General features: G+C 44.2%; 1 protein-coding gene across 4 annotated transcripts in view; it reads right to left on the reverse strand.

Annotated features, from left to right (window-relative positions):
* LOC121293375 (DENN domain-containing protein 5B) overlaps positions 1–15664 on the reverse strand; it is a 297453-nt gene that overhangs the window by 153618 nt on the left and 128171 nt on the right. For 2 of the 4 annotated variants that reach the window (XM_041216394.1, XM_041216396.1), the window contains exons 2-3: positions 14397–14468; positions 12106–12215 (exon numbers count right to left, since the gene is read on the reverse strand). In XM_041216394.1, the coding sequence (XP_041072328.1) occupies positions 12106–12215; positions 14397–14468 (182 nt within the window). The remainder of the gene's footprint in view (positions 1–12105; positions 12216–14396; positions 14469–15664) is intronic. The other 2 variants (XM_041216395.1, XM_041216397.1) reach the window with 1 other exon arrangement.

The following is a 15664-nucleotide window of genomic DNA, read 5'->3' on the forward strand; positions in this document are numbered from 1 at the left end:
GCTTCTCACTTTACTGCCAAGATTTGTATTGTTCTCAATGCGTCGAATTGCAAATTTAAGCTGGGGCTCAACTCGTATTTCCCGTGTGGTCTTAGGCATTCATTTCATTTCTACCGCGGATACATCCCTTTCTAATGCAGCGAGGTTCATGACATGCAGCATCGAGAGTGAAATTGGGGATTTGGGAAGGTCGGAGTCTTTAACGCAAAGACAGATGTTTCAGAATGTATTACAGGGAGGAGTCACAGCTGAGAGATTTGCAATGACATGGATACATCATGGTAGAGGCTTCTGAAGCAAATTCTTCATTACAACTGCATTACTTACAAGAAGAAGAATTATATTAATATCCCTCAGCATGAGGCTTCGATAAGGGTCCACCTGTTAGATGGCGCTGAACCTTATTTCATTGACATTCAGAGCTGTTGTCCCCTTACCCAGATTCCCAGCAATATTGATTTCCCATGTTTGGGCTCTACTTATGAGCCAACAACAATAACTTGCATTTATATAGTGACTTTAATGTAGTAAAACATCCCAATGCACTTTGTGGGAGCATTGCCAAAGAAAATCTGACATTGAGTATACAGATGTTATGAGGATAGGTGATCAAGATTCAGTGCTAAGCAGCATCTTAAATGAGGAGAGGGGACCAGATGTTTCGGGAATGAATTCCTGAGGTTAGGGCCTGGGAAGCTGAAGACATGGCCACCAACGATAGAAGGGAAAAAAACCTAGCAACGCACAAATGACCAGAATTGGAGGAGCACAGGAAGTTTGGAGGATTGCAAGGTTGGAGGAGATTACAGAGATAGGGAGGGGTGAGGCCGTGGAAGGATTTGAACACAAGGATGGGAACCAAATCTGAATCTTCCCATTCAAATTTTATTAAGAGCTGGAGTTCCCACCAAGTTCTATCTGGCAGAGACTACAAGCGAGGTCATAGCTGCAATCCTCATTGGAAGGAATTTGATTTTGAAAGCAAGAGTCCCCAAAGACCCCTTCAGGTTAAGATATTTTTTCCAAATGGGACTGCATCAACTGTAGCCAAACTGGCTGTCTTTACCTCCTTGATCACACCGTTCACTGGGTGTGTCATGTGGAGACAGTGTCTGCCCTCCATCGAAATGATGGCGGATTTCTGATCCGGAGACTCCAGCTTGATGATGGCTTTCCAGCTCCCAGCCAAAGGGAAAACCCAGATTGATGGGATGAATGGACGTGCAAGCATCTTATGAGAAGTCAGTCGTAAGCCATCTCAATCAAATAGTCAGGGTCATGGGTCCAAACCAGGACAGTGCCTCTAATTTGGTGTCAAAGCCTTGCGACACCCGATATGGGAGCTTTCCATGTGACTACCAATTGCTTGAAGCACACTTGTGTTCACATCGAGTCCCTCACCAAAACAACTTCGGATTCTACCTCAACCTCAACACCAGCAAAATCCTCCCAACATAATAATGAATGAGCTTCTAGTTACAGCCTAAACAAATTTGTCTAGACCTTGGCATCCTACCCAACACCTTCAACTTCACTGCTGTCCATTGACTCCCCAATCTATAACACATCAGGCTGACTCTAGTCAGGGGAGCGGGAACCACAACAACTAGCCTAAAATCTAGAGGCATCTCTGCCGCTGTTGCTCAGGGGACTCCTGACCGCAACATAGGCCCATCCAGCAACTAATTATTTGCCATGGGGCTGTTGAGCCTTTAAAGGATGAGAACCTGTGTCCAAGAGGTGCCGGCTAATCGGAGGGCCAGCAACTCTTCAGTTTCAGCAGCGCCACTGGGAGCAATGGGCACTACTGGGAATGCACCCACCTGAGAGGGCACAGCTGCCCTCACAACAAGGTGAGCAGGGCCTGGGGTCGCCAGGGTTTGGGGGGGGGGGGGGGGGGGGTTGGGTGTAGGTGGTGGTCACGGGGTTTGTGATGACAGGGGTAGTACATACAAACATACAAATTAGGAACAGGAGTAGGCCACTCGGACACTCAAAATTGCCCCATCATGCAATAAGATCACGGCTGATCTGAATGTGACCTAAACCCCATTTCTGTCTACTCCCGATAACCTTTCACCCCAACCCCCCCCCTCTTGTTAATCAAGAATCTATCTAGCTCTGCCTTACAAACATTCAAAGACTCTGCTTCCACTGCTTTTTGAGGAAGAGAGAGTTCCACAACCCTCAGAGATAAATTTATCCTAATCTCTATATTATATGAAGGGCCCCATATTTTTAAAACTGTGACCCCTAATTCTAGATCCTCCCACAAGAGGAAACATCCTTTCCACATCCAACCTGTCAAAACCCCTCAGGATCTTAAAGGCTTCAATCAAGTCGCCTCTTACTCTTCTAAATGCCAACAGATACAAGCCCAGCCTGTCCAACCTTTCCTCATAAGGCAACCCATTTCTGGTTGTAGTCTAGTAAACCTTCTCTGAACTGTTTCTAAAGTATTTATATTTTTCCTTAAATAAGGAGACCCCGAAGGTGGCCATTGCTACTGGGAGTACCCTACTGGGCCAGAGTGCCAGCTTAGGTGACCCCCCCAAACTCTCACAACCGAGCCCGGGGTAAGCGGCCAGGGTTCACTAGACAGTCTCCCCACCCGCCGCTGGTAAAATGCCAGTGGTGGCAGGAAGAGGCTTTAAATGGCCACATAAGTGGCTCAACTTGCCTCTGGGCAGGGCGGCCGTCCTCCACCTTCCTCGCCGCTGGTAAAATATCACAGCAGCTGGAAGACAATCGACATTCCACCCCCCCTGCCTTCCCTCCTCATTTTACGAGCCTGTCCGCCTCTCAGCCTTTCTCGAGAGGGCTGGCAAAGTCCAGCCGATCAACGTTAAAACCATCGTCTTCCTTTGTCAACTTGCCCATGGCCTCAGTAACAATTCAATGTTCTCTGGCTCTGGATTCCAACCTGCACCCTGCGTCCTTCCAATTCTGGTTCACTCACATCAACTCCCCTCCCTTACACTCAGCTGACCAGGCTGAGGGGTTTACCAATGGCACACTACCGAGACATGTGAGGTGGCCTCTTTGTAGGTGGATTATGGTCTGGAAAATTACTTAAGGTTTAAATGTTCTAGTGGAGGCTCTTTAGTTACTGTGTTGAATTGGGGAGTGGAGTTACAGTTATTTGAGTGGTCAATGTCTCCTGAGAAATATAAGAGGCATAAATAACCAATAAAAGAGCAATAATTTTGACTGGAGATTGTCACTAAGGGCTACTTCAGGGCACATGATTCCAGCAAACCTTATTTTTACTTTTTAAAAAAATAATTGCAGTCCTACATAAAGTTTGGATCCAATGGGAGTGAATGAGCCTTTTTGAAAGGGCCAAAATCAGTGGCTGATGTCAGCAATGACTCTTTCTGATGAGAGGGAATCAGCAGAGAGGAAGAACTTGCACCTTAAGCCTTCACTCCCTCCACCGTTGATGCACAATGGCTATGATACGACCAAGACTCCTTCCAAACCTGTGACCTCTACCACCTAGAAGAACAAGGGCAGCAAGCGCATGGGAACAAAGCCACTTGGAAGCTGAGTCCGAGTCACACAGTATCCTAACTTGGAATTATATTGCCGCTCCTATATCATCACTGGATCAACATCCTCAAACTCCCTTCCTAACAGCATGTGCGTGCATCCACACCACACAGACTACAATGATTCTTCTCAAGGGCAATTAGAAATGGGCCTTGCCAGTGACACCCACATCCCATGAACGAATAGAAAAAAATCTTCTACTGCACTTTTCACAACCACCAATATACTTTTGATGTATAGTTACTGTTGTAATGTAAAAAATCCAGCAGTTAATTTGCGTACAATAATGCTTAATGCTTTGGTCTGCTATTTAAGAGAGATTGTTAACCTGTTTAACAATTAGTATTTAAGTCCCTCTAACTCCTTAATTATCATATTTTAAGTTACTGCAACCCTCCTTGGGTAAATTATTTTTGGTTTGTCGCCTCAAAAGTGATGCAAAATGCATGAATTTTCTGAAGGGAAGAAAGTGACGAGAGCCCACCAGAAAATAAATCCCGTGTCAACAGACATTCAAATCACAGCACACGGCATCTGTAGCCGAGGTTCTGGCAAACCCCTGTCCCACTGCACTTGCAGTCTAACTCCTTGACTTCATGTGTCATAAAACCTGTTTCTTTTGGTGTGGCAGCATACCCGAGCTTTACCGATTCATATGAAGCTGATCAGCTTTCGCTGACCTTCTGCTTTGGCCTGCACATGTGGCTGCTTCATCACATGGCATATTATCGGACTGTTTAGAATTGCAGCCAGCCTAAACATTGCACAATTGCTCAATGAAGAAAAGCTTACTCTCCAAGCTCTGCTCAGCAGCCTTAAATCATTGCCGCAAATACATTTTCACAGGTTGGCTTTTCCATGTAAGGCATAAATTGCATTCCAAGTAATCATCAGTCCTACAGCACAAGTCAGGTTGCTCACTGGTTGAACAAAATTGTCTGAACAGCAGTGAGGATAATTATGTGTTGAACTGTGATTCATAAAACAATTTATAAATCTGTTCAAGTTCCTGAGTGCTGAATAGTCAGAGGCAGCAGTCCTCTAGCAGGCTAGATGGTTCATTTTACTTGTACTTATCTTTTAGAGTCTCACAAACTTATAGCACAGAGAAGGTTATTCTGCCCATCGTGCCTGTGCCAGCTCTTTGAAAGAGCTATCCAATTAGTCCCACTCCTCTGCTTTCCCCATAGCCCTGCAAATGACCCCTTTTCAATTATTTATCTAATTCTCTTTTGAAAGTTACTATGGAATCTGCTTCCACCACCCTTTCACGCAGTGCACTCCACATCTCAGCTATTCACTGCATAAAAACATTTCTCCTCACCTCACCCCGGATCTTTTGCCAGCTATTTTAAATCTTGCTCTCATCAGGACAATTTGCAAGAACACCAATGTCAGGGGAAACAACATGTTTATACTGTAGGAGAAGAGAGTGCTGATAGGTTGGCAAATGGACTTTGAGCAATCAGCACTCTCTTCTCATACAGTATAAATATATTGTTCCCCTGACATTGGTGTTTTCTTGCAAATTGTCCTGATGAGTGCAAGATGAAAAGCTTCAACAAAAAATGTCTCTATTTTCAGCAATACTCAAGTTCTGTACTACCCTGCGATTATTTATCTTAAATCCATCCTGTGATTAGCAACGTCCCTGTCAATGGAAACACTTTTTGTTTGCCTACTCCAACAAAATCTTCCTAATTTTGAGCTGTTTTCTGTGGACCATTTCACAAATTTTACTCCATCCCCTCTCTTTTCACCTTAAGGTACTGGCTCCTGGCTGGGTTCACGTTCCAAGGGCACTAGGTACTATACCAACCACGATATCATTCAATAAGTGCAAGCTTCAGCAATGAGTATTGGCCGGGGTTAGCTATTCAACCAAGGGCAGGGGGAGGGCCCTGCAGCCAGTGCAGCTCCCCACATGCGTACTTCCACAAGAGGGCGATCTTTTGAGTTGCAGGAGCCATGATCGAGTTGCCTCTCTCTACCCTGAGGACACTGGGTCTGCTTGCTGCACTGGCTCAGATCAGCAAACCAGATGGTCGAATCTGTGACAGTGAAGGCCTGACAACCAAGAGCTCAGTCACACGTTGATTGAGTGAGTGATTGGGAAACAGGAGCCTAATTAGATCAACCTGAGGGTGACTCAATGAGCTTATCCTAGTAGCTGGGCTGAGAAACACACCAACTTGCATTTCTATAGCACCTTTAACATCTTCAAGTTTCTTCAAATGCTTTACTGAGGGCAATATGGTCCATCGTAAGGTCAGAAGTGGGACCTTCGCTGATGATTGCACGATGTTCAACAATATTCACAACTCTTCAGATACCCAAGCAGCCCGTGTCCATATGTAGCAAGACCCAGAGAATATTGGACTGATAAGTGGCAATTAACATTCATGCCACACAAGCACCAGGCAATGACCATCTCCAACAAGAGAGAATCTAACCATTGCCTCTTGACATTCAATAGTATTACCATCACTGAATCCCTCACTATCAATATCCTGAGGGTTACCATTGACCAGAAACTGAACTGGGATAGCCATATAAGTACTGTGGCTACAACAGAAGGTCAGAGGCTGGGAATCCTGTGGTGAGTAACTCATCTACTGACCCCGCAAAGCCTGTCCACCATCTACAAAGCACAGGTCAAGAGTGTGATGGAATAATCTCCAATTGCCTGGAATGAGTGCAGCTCCAACAACACTCGACACCATCCAGGACAAAGTGCCTGATTGGTACCTCATCTGCCACCTTAAACATTTATTCCCTCCACCACTGACGCACAATGGCAGCAGTGAGTACCATCTACAAGATGCATTGCAGGAACTCACCAAGTCTCCTTAGGCAGCACCTTCCAAACGCACAACCTCTACCATCTAGAAGGACAAGGGCAGCAGACACATGGGAACACCACCACCTGGAAGTTCCCCTCCAAGTCACTCACCATCCTGACTTGGAAATACTTCACCGTTCCTTCACTGTCGCTGGGTCAAAATCCTGGAACTCCCTCCCTAACAGCACTGTGGGTGTACCTACACCACATGGACTGTAGCTATTTAAGAAAGCAGCTCACCACCACCTTCTCAAGGGCAATTAGGGATGAGCAATAAACACTGGCCTGGCCAGTGACACCAACATCCCATGAGTGAAAAACGTGACAAAAATTGACATCCAACCAAAGGCACATTAAGTCTGGTGGCCAAAGTTTGGTCAAAGGTGTAGGTTCTAAGAAGGGTGTTTAAAGAAGTGAGAGAGGAATACAGAGATATTTAGAAAGAGATTCAGAGGTTGATGCTTCAGCAACTTTTTTTTAACCTGAGGAGCCTGTTTTTTTTTAAATTCCTAAAATAAAAGCTACTGAAAGCTGAAAGACAAAATTTCGGCATTTCTAAACCAAATACTTGACAAATTGCCAAGTGTTTCTGGTAGAATGCATAAGTCGCATATTTAAAACACAAACTGCATCTATTGAATTTATGTATCAGTAGAAAGTAAGATCATCATTAAAATAAAGCTATCATTTTTTGATCTTTTCATACTATTAATTTTATCAGTAAAGTCATCTTTAAAACAAACTTTAACTCAAGATACATCGAATTAAGATAATTTATTTGGCTGTTGATTCTTGTGATTAAAAAAAAGATGCTAACGGCACATACAGAATAATTTATTATTTCAGAACAATAATGGTCACAACTATGAGACCTGCTTCCCGAATTAAGCATTGTCTATAGCCACAGTGTAGCTATACCACTCGAAAATGTTTATTTAGAGCATGATAATGTTTTTCATTAAAATAACCATTTGAAACTGTGAAGTGCAGCACAACAATTAGCCTTTTATCCCCACAATATAAACACAGCTCATAATTTTCTTGACTTAATTTTTTTAGGCTTTTTCCAGGTTAACACGATATAACGGAAAGGTTGGGAGCTGCAAACAAGGTTTTAAAGAGCCACCCACTGCTCTGGAATGGCAGGTTGCAGGCCCCTGACTTTAGCGATGAAAGGTATGGCCGCCAATGTTGGAGCGAAGGATAAGGGCTGATGGACAAGAGGACAAAGAGTTGGAGATAACAGAGCTCTCGGAGGGTTGTAGGACTGGAGAAAGTTATAGAGATAGGGAAGGGCAAGGCCACGAAAGGATTGGAGCATGAGGATGAGAATTTTCAAATGGAGATGTTTGGGGACCAGGTGCCAATGCAGATCAATGAGCATAGAAGGGGACCTGATACAAGAATGTCAGAAAGACCCAGCACCACGTTGTTTGCTGAATTCGAGCAAGGCCGAGCCTAGGAGCAACTAGCGCCCTCACATTCAGAAACTGAGGTACCTTGGCTTGTATTCAACCCCAAGGTATTTATTTTTGCTGAAACATACTGCACTTCAGCTTTTACTGTGGGCGCAGAGCTAAAGGGAATAGATTTTCAACTTGTCACCTGACAGAAATGAAAGCTGAGCATTTTTTTCTATCTTCGCAACCAATCTGAAGCCCTAGCTTTTACACAAGGTTGCAGGTCAAAAACATACCCCATAGACTCACTGGGTGAAGAGGTTGATGTAATTTGTCTTCGAGGTTGGGCCTAAGTTCACCTTAATGGTATTGAGATAGACAATACTTACAAACAGTAATGCTATTTAAGGGAAGGATCGACCAAGAATCCCACCCAGCCTCTGCAAAGAGTAGACAGTGGGTGAAGTATCAGCTATGATTTCCAACACCGTTAAATAGCCCCCTTGAGAACAAAATATTGAGGGAGGGGGGCGGTGGTGGGGGAAGGAATCAATTCATTGTTGAAAAAAGAGGCACGTTATCGAAGCTTTTCATCTTGCGCTTATCAGGACAGGTGCAAGAATGCCAAATTTCAAAGGGAGCAACAATTTATACTTAATGGAAAAAGGGTGCTGATTGGTTGGAAAGCTGGCTTTCATTGGCTAATGCACTGCCTTGGGAGAATGTTTCCCATGCTTTTGTTTAATTGGGAAAAAGGCACAAAGCCTGACATATTCCTTTTGCCTGCAGAGGACAGGTCCCTGCATATGAATATATATAGCTCCTAGCAAGTGTAAGTGAGCCACATTGCAAGCCTGACTAAAAATCTTAAATTGGTTTTAAGTGTAATTCTTAACACACTCGGGATTGTTCAGCAAGTACTGTCCAATCATGTAATTACATCCAATGTCAAACATTATAATCCTAGTTTTGCAAGCAAGCCTTCCGATTTATGCAAGCCTTCGGTTGAGTGTGGTCAGTACTCTGCCTATTGCAAACAGCTGAAGGGATGTGTCTATCCTGATGAGTTCAAGACTGTGATGTCTCTTTTTTCAGCAATGCTCAAGTTCTGTACCACCAAGTGGCTATTTGATTCAATTCACCTTCTCACTGCCAATACAAACCCTCAGGCTTAGATCGGTTTTGTCCTATTGCATTCAAGGAGTTTAAGCAAAGATGGTTATGAACATCATTGGACTATCAAGTGAGTTGGCTATCCTACCTCCTCCTGAACTCAAGCTGAACTTTCAGGAGGAGACCCTCACCATAACATGCTTTGGTGAAGCCACATGCATTGGATTTCACGTGGTGTAAACCAAAACCCATTCACCTTTATGGATCCGGTGCGTAGCTTATTAGAGACAGAGTTTGTGGCCTGTTAGAAAAATTCACTGAAGTGTGTATAGCACAAAAAACTGTCCAGCTGAGAATAAGTGATAACTAGAAATCTATCAGAGTTAGAAAATTATCACCAGTATCCACCTCCAGCACTTATAAAGACCACCTAATCCCCTACAGAGGTCTCACAGATTTCGACACCATTTCCAAGATCAGTTAGAATGAGTTCTTAATGACAATCTCATGGTTTCCTTACCTCATTAAACAAATGAGTTTGAGATAAGTAATTAACATTTTAAAAATTTATCTCAGGGGTTGGGAATTAGTGATGTAGCTAATTCTTTTTTTGCGGAGCACTATATTCCCAAAGGGCATAACTAGGCATATTATAGCATTGTTCAGCTAGAGTGTTTCACAATTATCATTAGACACCAAGTTTCCTTCAACACACAGGCAACAACCCATTGCTGGGGTGCAGAGCAATGTCAAGAGTCAGTTATGAAATCAGTTTTGTGTCTGGGATATTTCTGCCCACCACATTCGCGTGTGCGGGTTCCCCTTTTAGAGTGAACAATTTCGGATGTTCATGAAACAGAACAGCACATGGCGGTTACATCACACAAGATACTCTGCATCAACTCGCCAAGGTTACTCCAACAGCACGTCTATCACTGGGCTAGCAACATCATGAGAACACCATCACCTTCAACTTCCCCTCCATGTGCACCCCATCCTCCCATGGGTCTAACCCACTGTGTCTCATCAAAATACACCCTTAAATCCCATAAATGAGGGAATAATTTAAATCATGTTAACGGAACAATCAAATTAATGGGTTTAAGTGTGGGTTATCATAAACTATGTTGGCACCCGCTGGAGTTTAGAAGAATGAGAGATAATCTTATTGAAACCTGTAAGCTTCTGAGGGGTTTTGACAGGGTAGACACTGAGATGATGTCTTCACTTGTTGGGGAATCTAGAGCTAGGCAGCACAGTTTCAAAATAAGGGGTTGCCCATTTAAGACAGAGATGAGGAGGAATTTCTTCTCTCAGTTTATTTGGGGACTTCTCTTCCCCAGATAGCAGTGGAGGCTGGGCCATTAAATATATTCAAGGTTGAGTTAGACAGATTTTTGATCGTCAAGAGAGTCAAGGGTTATGGGGGTGCAGGCAGGAAAGTGGGGTTAAGGCCACAATCAGATCAGCTATGACCTTAATGAATGGTGGGGCAGGCTCGAGGGGCTGAATGGCCTATTCCTGCTCCTATTTCTTACATTGTTATGTTCTCATGTGTTCTCTCTCTCTTATGAATATTGACACTGAAAATGCCCCAGGCAGCACACTTCATGTATACAAAACAGTCTTAAGAAAAGCCAAGAGGGGCTAAATTGGATAACACCAAAAATGCACCCAATGTTTAAAATACAGGCAGCAGGGCAACTCTGAGCTACCTGTTCATTATAATGACTTCTGCAGGTGCGCCAGTGGTAACCATGCCATTCACTGGCTGCGTGCATCAGCAGGGGACCCAAACTGTAAATTTTCAATACCATTTAAAGCTAGCTTGCACTGCTTTAAGGGGAGATGCACTGTAGCTAGAAGTGGGGTTGGGGGCTATTCAGGAAGGGAATCAGTGAGGAATGGTCCAACAGGGGAGGGCATGGTTTCCCAGGTTTTCAGACGCTGCACTGGAAGTCTTGTTGGAGAAGATGGAAAAGAGGAGAAATGTCCTGAGTCCACAGGAGAAAAGGAAGCCCTCCAGAGCCAAAGGGCAATGAGCTCAGATAGCCATTGAGGTTAATAGCTACGGAGTTCCAAGGATCTGGAGACAGTGTCACAAGAAGTTCAATGACCGGACATGAGTAGTGAAGGTCAGTGAATGCATCTTCAAATGCCATATTGTGCTAATTTGTACCACCGCCTCAGCTACTACTCATTGCACCACACCCCCATCACTCACCCACCAACGCCCCCATCACTCACCCACCAACATCCCCATCACCCACCCACCAACACCCCCGTCACTCACCCACCAACACCGCCGTCACTCACCCACCAACACCGCCGTCACTCACCCACCAACGCCCCCGTCACTCACCCACCAACGTCCCCGTCACTCACCCACCAACGTCCCCGTCACTCACCCACCAACATCCCCATCACCCACCCACCAACACCCCCGTCACTCACCCACCAACGCCCCCAACACTCACCCACCAACGCCCCCGTCACTCACCCACCAACGCCCCCAACACTCACCCACCAACGCCCCCATCACTCACCCACCAACGCCCCCATCACTCACCCACCAACGCCCCCATCACTCACCCACCAACGCCCCCATCACTCACCCACCAACGCCCCATCACTCACCCACCAACGCCCCCATCACTCACCCACCAACGCCCCCATCACTCACCCACCAACGCCCCCATCACTCACCCACCAATGCCCCCATCACTCACCCACCAACGCCCCCATCACTCAACTACCGCTTTGGTGGCAGCTCTGGTTATAAACTTCCAGAACTTAAAAAAAACATGAAAGACTTGCTTTTGTATAGAGTCTTTCACAACCTTAGGATGACCCAAAGCCCTTTACAGCCAATTAAGTACTTTTGGAAGTGGAGTCACTGTTGTAGGAAATGCAGCAGCCAACTTGCACGTGGCAAACTCTTATAACCAGCAATGAGATATATGAGCAGATAGTCTATTTTAGGTTGAGGAATATATCTTGGCCAGGTGAAACCAAGAAGAAAGGGTCACGGCCCATAATGCATGACTGTAATGGGTAGAAGAGAGAATGAAAACTAACTGGCAAGATCCCAATTATTGCCATAGGATCCTTGGAAAAATCCACAAGCTCATATGTGGGCCTTGATCCATTGCACTGGCTGTGTAGGGTAGAAAAAGGCCATTAAAATTCACTACTCACCATATTAACAGCATCCTGGTCGAAAGGGTTGTACTCCACATTCTGGGGATAGTGGGCTAACACTTTGGACTTGAATGTTCTCCTCAATGGGCTCTGATCAAAGTTTTCTCCTATAGATGAAAATAGAGAATTAAATTATACAGTATTCACCCGGGAATTTCAAAAGACCCATGGACAGTGCTCCAGCTGGTTGTAGAAAGGTAGAAAATATTGTTCACCAACTTACCTCGTTGAGAAAACATCTTTCAAAAAACTTATATCACCAACATCTGTTTATATATATAAAAATATAGATTCTCCTACTTTAAGAACCACTCAGATCAAGCAACATCACCCAAGGTCTACCACGTAGCCTGCGTGTGGGTCTCGGCATATGCAGGCACACGCTATCTGATGGCTAAACAGCACAGGACAAGTAAGACAGGTCAGGACACAGTCCAATCTCACGCCGACGCACTGGAGTTGCCTCATTTCAAAAAAGGTGTTTCCACTCTTTTCTCTCCAACTGCAAAAGTCAACTCACGATGTGGGGAGCGATAATGTATGGACTCAACTTCCATGTCCTTGTCTCCATGTTTGAAAAAGTATATCGAGGTCCTGGGGATGGTGCAAATAAGGTTTACAAGGATGATACCCAGGACTGAGAGGTTATAGCTATGATGAAGGGTTGAGCAGACTGGGGCTGTTTTCTCTAGGAAAGGGGAGGCTGAAGGATAGAGGTCTTTAAGAATATGAAGGGGTGTAGAGAAGATGCTTCCATTTCTGAGGAGACCTATGGGACGAGCCGTAGATATAAGACAATCACTAATAAATCCAACAGAAGAATTTAGAAGAAATGTCTTTACCCAGAGAGTGGTGAGAATATGGAACTTATTAACGAAAAGAGTAGTTGAGGTGAAAAGCAGAGATGTGTTGAAGGGGAAGTTAGATATACGCAAGAGGGAGAAAGCAATAGAAAGACATGTTGATAAGATGAGATGAAGACGGGTGGGAGGAGGCTCATATGGAGCATAAATTTCGGCATAGACCAGATGGGCTGTTTCTGTGCTGTAAAATGCAATGCGAAAAGGATCCATGCAAACAGTCAACATGCATCAATGTGAGAGGGACATCCAAATAAACCATTTATTGCGACTTTGTGCTCCAGCAACACAGTTTGCAACCAATTTTCGGGCAGCCCAAAATTTCAGAGGCTGGTTTCAGACAAGGCTGCAGTTGTGCTGCTGCAACTGGTGCCAATGCTTCTGGGTTAGAGAGGGATGGGAAAGAGAAGAAAAAGATAATGGGATTGGGTTCCTGTTCACCGTCCCATGCTGAAAAATGAATGGTGCTGGATGCTGGGCAAGAATTGGAAGGTACTGGTGAGGAACTTCATAGTTGAATATCTTGGCAATGCTCACTGTGCTGGTTCACACTGAGTAAATGGCAACTTGGGTGAAAAAAACCACAAGCCTGCTGGATGTCACCAGAGATAAAACATCAAATTCTCCCCGACTGGTCAACAACACACACAAAATATCTCAAAATCACTGCAAATTCAGGAAGGCATTAATCACATATTAAAAGCTGTAAGTAGAAATCTTAGTTAACAGTTGAAAGGAGTTTCAAGTTTAATTGTCCCTCACCCAATTTTGAACATTCCAGGATATGGTGAGTTAGAATTAACATTTGGCAGGAACAGCCTAATTTGTTAGAATTAATGATAAACAGGACACGTCAGTGGGGTTAACAGATGTGCAACAGGACATGACATTCCTACTGTGGTTGTAGAGGGTCATGGGTCTCCTTTTAGCTGTCGTCGACAGTAATCTTTGAAGCAAATGCGCCAGAAACACAAGCACTGGTTTCACCATCAAGTCAATATAAACCCACAATGAAGGAAAGCAATGCAGACAATGAGAGTACCTAGAAAAGAGGCCCACCACCAACACCAGCAAACCAATAGAAGATATTAACCCCCACCTTTTACTAAAGCCAGCAAGAGTCTTCATGGATTGTCCAGGAATGATGAGGATTATTTGAAGGAAAGTGGGAAAGGATAAGTGAAGGATCATTAGTTTGATAGTACTATCCTAATTTAGAGAGAGGATAATAGTCTACAGTTGCCAGGAGACAGTTCTGCCAATCAACTGCAGCAGCTGCATCCCACTGAAACCCATAATCCTGATCAGCTAGGAATGATGGGTCAGCTGGGATTCCAGCAGAATTCCCCAAATTTTGGAAAAGCGGAGGATGATGCACTCGGAGAGGAAACAGAAAGGTGAGAGATCTAACGGTTTTCCACTGTTTACCTGAGGCTTTGTTTGGACATGGATTATCTTGGCTCCTGCCATATCGCTCTGCTTCTAGCCACTGGCATAGTGCTATACAACACAAATAAGAGAGACAAAACGGTGGGTAAAAATAAATTCAAAAGAAAAATAAATTTCTTTGAAAGGCGTTTAAGAACATGTAATTGTTAAGAAAGGTGCCACAACTATACTCAAGCCATTTTAAACACTCAATCAAAAGCATAATATAAAGACAGAAGCGAGAAAAAGGCCGCTCAGCCCATCAAAGCCACTCCGACCAGAACTCATCCATGTTTATGGCAGCTGGATTCCCATTCACCACTCCCTGCTATCCCCTGCTTTAAGGAAAGATCATTTCCTCTACCTCACCTGAAAATAAATTAAGCAGTGCTGATAAACCCCTCCACATCAGATCCAGCTCCATTGTGAAAGATGCTAATTAACCATGGGTCAACTAAGTTCTCTTAATGTCGGCTTCACAGGTCCATTACCCTGCTGTTGGTGGCAGGGGTGGGGGGTGGTAGTGGTGGTGGGGGGAATGAGGAGGGAAGGTAGCTCATTTTTAATCTCTAACCTTCCTCATGTCTTCTGATCAGTTAACATTTACACCAAAAAACAAATTACTACTAATAGATGCATAGTGAGCTCTGAATACATCATACTTTGTTTACTACCCTCTTCATTCCAACACGGGATGATCAAGGTTACTGCTCTCTACCAGCCCCAACACATCGGAAATACAGACCACATCACTCCATTTTCAAGCTGATGGGAGACACAATTGCGTCAATAAAATTTAAAAATAAAACTGACAGACTGGTGGCAAAAAGGATGTTCATTACCTAGAAATCTGGATAAATGTTAAAACAAGGTGACCAGGGTCCATCTCCTTCATCGCTCTTTGAGCTTTGCCACTAAGTTGAGGATCAGTCAGAAATAAAGTCACTTTTTTGACTAAATTCCTTCAAAATTCTGGCAAACTCCTGCTGGGGGGTGATCTTTGTGCAGCCTCTGACCTCTCTAGCCTCTCTCTTTTCCAAACACGTCTCTCCTACAACTATACTGAACATTCCTGTCAAACCAATAACGCTCTTCTTTCCTCTTGTAACCTAAATCTACAGTTGCTAGGAGACAGCTCTGCCAATCAACTGCAACAGCTGCCTCTCAATGAAACCCAATGAGTTTATGTATTCAAACCATTGCAATGATTCTGACCATTGAACTCATTCGATCCCAGCACCATAAAGCTATGAAACAATTCACCTCCC

Source organism: Carcharodon carcharias, chromosome 21 (assembly GCF_017639515.1).
Source record: "Carcharodon carcharias isolate sCarCar2 chromosome 21, sCarCar2.pri, whole genome shotgun sequence".
In the NCBI taxonomy this organism is placed as follows: Eukaryota; Metazoa; Chordata; class Chondrichthyes; order Lamniformes; family Lamnidae; genus Carcharodon; species Carcharodon carcharias.